The sequence below is a fragment of the Chenopodium album genome, chromosome 16, assembly GCF_948465745.1.
Source record: "Chenopodium album chromosome 16, dcCheAlbu1.1, whole genome shotgun sequence".
In the NCBI taxonomy this organism is placed as follows: domain Eukaryota; kingdom Viridiplantae; phylum Streptophyta; class Magnoliopsida; order Caryophyllales; family Amaranthaceae; genus Chenopodium; species Chenopodium album.
Genome location: NC_137849.1, coordinates 32,158,615 through 32,161,653, shown reverse-complemented (window position 1 = coordinate 32,161,653; position 3,039 = coordinate 32,158,615). Strand labels below are relative to the sequence as shown.

Here is a 3,039-nt window from a genome sequence, read left to right as displayed (position 1 = left end):
GATGGGGGACATCGAAAGATTCAACTTTTAGTGGACTTCGAGGTTGTTGTTCGTTTGTTGGTGGATGTAAAGCTCTCATTTCTCATAGGGATTGGGAGGTGACCATCAATCACTGCTAAAGAGAGGCTAACCGGGCTGCGGATTGGTTAGCTAATTTTGGGGTGAACGCGAGTGAGAAAGTTACCATGTTTGAGGCGATCCCGAAGGATCTTCGTGCTATTTTATTGGAGGACCTCAGTGGTGTCTCTTGGTCGAGAATGGTGCCGGAGAATTAGAATAGAATCCTTCTAGTCTAGTTCGTTTGGTGTTTAGTTTATTTTGTTGTTCTTATTTTTGCTTTCTGTTTCCTTTGTTCTGTTCGTTTCTTGGTGCTTGCCCCTCTTCAGCACCAAAAAAAAGAAATATTGAAAGAGAACAATAGAAAGAAAATCAAGTCATGCTCATGGCCCAAAAAAATAAGAAAATGATCAAAAACTTGTAGTACAAAATGTCCGAAATTAGGGTGGTAAAGTAGATTAGTCGAGTGTAAAACTGTTCATTTTCAAGCTTGAGACTTCAATCGAGCTCAAAACTTTGTTCAAATTCAGTTCATACGGTAGGTTATAATGTGTAATGTTTTGAACCACTTGTTTTTGTATGGTATCGCTGTGATTTTTCTTTTTCTTTTTTTTTATTTTTAAAAAATTTTCTAAACTTTTTTATTACATATAAGGAAAAAAAAAATGGTCAAACTTAATAAAATGATAATAATTTTGAAAACTGATAACAAATAAGTGCAAACATTTTTTTTCTTGTTTTTTGTGTTTCACGATACGATGTTGTATCGTGCAGCAGTGGTTAACCAAGTTACTCTGTCAGGGATTACTTGAGAATTGCAGTCGACTAGAAGAAGAAAAACTTAGATTACCAGATTCTGGACACAAACCTCCTAGAGATGGAGAGCCCTAGGGTTACTCGAGTTACTCGGTCAGGGGTTACTCGAGTTGCCGGGGTTACTTAAGTTACTCGGTCAGGGGTTATTTGAGTTAAACCTGATTGAGTAGCCCCTTAAGTAACCTCTGACCGAGTAACCCTTTGAGTAGTCCATGACCGAACCCCTCAAGTAACCCCTGACTGAGTAACCCTTGGTTGAACCCTCAAGTAACCCCTAACCGAGTAACTACTGACCGAACTCCTTAAATAACCCACACCACACTTCACATGCCGAAAGCGATACCTGGCTCCATACTCCTATACATTCCATATATCAAATTTAGCTATCTCTTTGAAGATTACTGAATTTTGGTATGGAGCTATATTGGATTTCTAAACTATCTCTTCCTTCGGTCGAGCATTTCTGTCTCAAAAATCCAGTATAGGAGGTGGTGAAGGAGAAGCAGAGGCCCTCGCCCTGGGGGCTGCTATTCTTTTACTAGTTCTGTAAGAACTTCATTACTAGCTTATAAAGGAGTTAAAAAACTTTAGAAAAAGCTATATATAATGATCTAATTACTCGAGTAACCCCTAACCGAACTCCTTAAATAACCCCTGACCGAGTAACCCCTCAAGTAACTCTTGACCGAGTAAACCCCTCAAATAACCTTGGTTGAACCCCTAAAATAACCCCTGACTGAGTAACTCGAGTAACCCCCGATTGAATAACTCGGATAACCCCTAATAAAATAACTCGGGTAACTCATGCCACACGATGTGGCCTGCTGCACCAAAAAGTTGTTGTTTGTGTCTTGGTTTTTTATGTTTCAAATAAAAATAAATGACAAACCAACCCTTATTAATTGAGCTAAAAAACGGAGGGAACGAGGGAGTATATAAGCTAGTTTGATTATTAATCCTTCCGTTTTTAAATACTTGCTTCACTTTCCTTTTTCGGCCATTTTTAAATACTTGCCTCATTTTCCTATTTGGAAAGATTTTACAATATTTCATTCATTTTTTTCAACTAGTAGACATAACATAAATCATATTTCTCTCCTCTAATTCTCTCAACTACTTTTACTTTGTACAATTTTTTATTCTTTCACCTACTTCACTACCTCCATATTTTACTACTTTTTTCTGTTAAAACTCCGCGCACGAAGAAGTGGAGTAAAGTATTTAAGAAAGAAGAGAGTATCAAACTACAATCAGATTCGGACAATTTTTGACACCTTTACAGATTACAGCAAATGACGGACCAAAAAAAAAAAAAAAAAAAAATCGAAAACCAACAAGTCCATCCCACTATCCATTATCCAATCAATCCAAATAGTCCAATGGGCTATTGAACTAGTAACACAACAACCCACTCAACAAAAACCCAAGCAATCCCCAAAAACCCTAATTTCCCCTCCCTCATTTCAGCAGCAGCCTCAAAAACACCAGAGGAGAGAGAAATCATCCTCAACCCCAGAAAAATGCAGATCTTCGTGAAAACCCTAACGGGTAAAACCATAACTCTAGAAGTCGAATCCTCCGACACCATCGACAATGTCAAAGCCAAGATCCAGGACAAAGAAGGCATCCCACCAGACCAACAACGTCTCATCTTCGCCGGAAAACAGCTCGAAGATGGCCGCACTTTAGCCGACTACAACATCCAGAAGGAGTCAACCCTTCACCTTGTTCTTCGTCTTCGTGGTGGTGCCAAGAAGAGGAAGAAGAAGACCTACACTAAGCCTAAGAAGATTAAGCACAAGAAGAAGAAGGTTAAGCTTGCTGTTCTTCAGTTTTACAAGGTTGATGATTCTGCTAAGGTTCAGAGGTTGAGGAAGGAGTGCCCTAATGCTGAGTGTGGTGCTGGAACTTTCATGGCCAATCATTTTGATCGCCATTATTGTGGTAAGTGTGGTCTTACCTATGTTTACCAGAAAGCTGGAGGTGATTGATTCATTGATTAATCGAGGTTTCCAGATTTTGAGAGATTTGGGGTTTAATCGAATTATTATGTTAAAGTAGTTTTTGGGTATTTAGTTTTTGTTATCAAACTTATGTTTTGTTGAAGATTGGTTATTATAATTACTCTTTTGAGTTTGGAAATGTTGGATCTACAATTTTGAATCA

The 3,039-nt window shown here is 38.4% G+C and overlaps 1 protein-coding gene across 1 annotated transcript; it reads left to right on the top strand.

Annotated features, from left to right (window-relative positions):
* The first annotated feature begins 2,349 nt into the window (after positions 1 to 2,349).
* On the top strand, positions 2,350 to 3,039 carry LOC145586369 (ubiquitin-ribosomal protein eS31 fusion protein). Its single transcript, XM_081643191.1, has one exon. It carries the CDS (start codon positions 2,394 to 2,396, stop codon positions 2,862 to 2,864), a length of 471 nt encoding a protein of 156 aa, XP_081499317.1. The 5' UTR covers positions 2,350 to 2,393; the 3' UTR covers positions 2,865 to 3,039.

Coding starts and splice junctions, on each gene's coding strand:
- LOC145586369 (XM_081643191.1), top strand. CDS start 2,394: ATGCAGATCTTCGTGAAAACCCTAACGGGTAAAACCATAACTCTAGAA.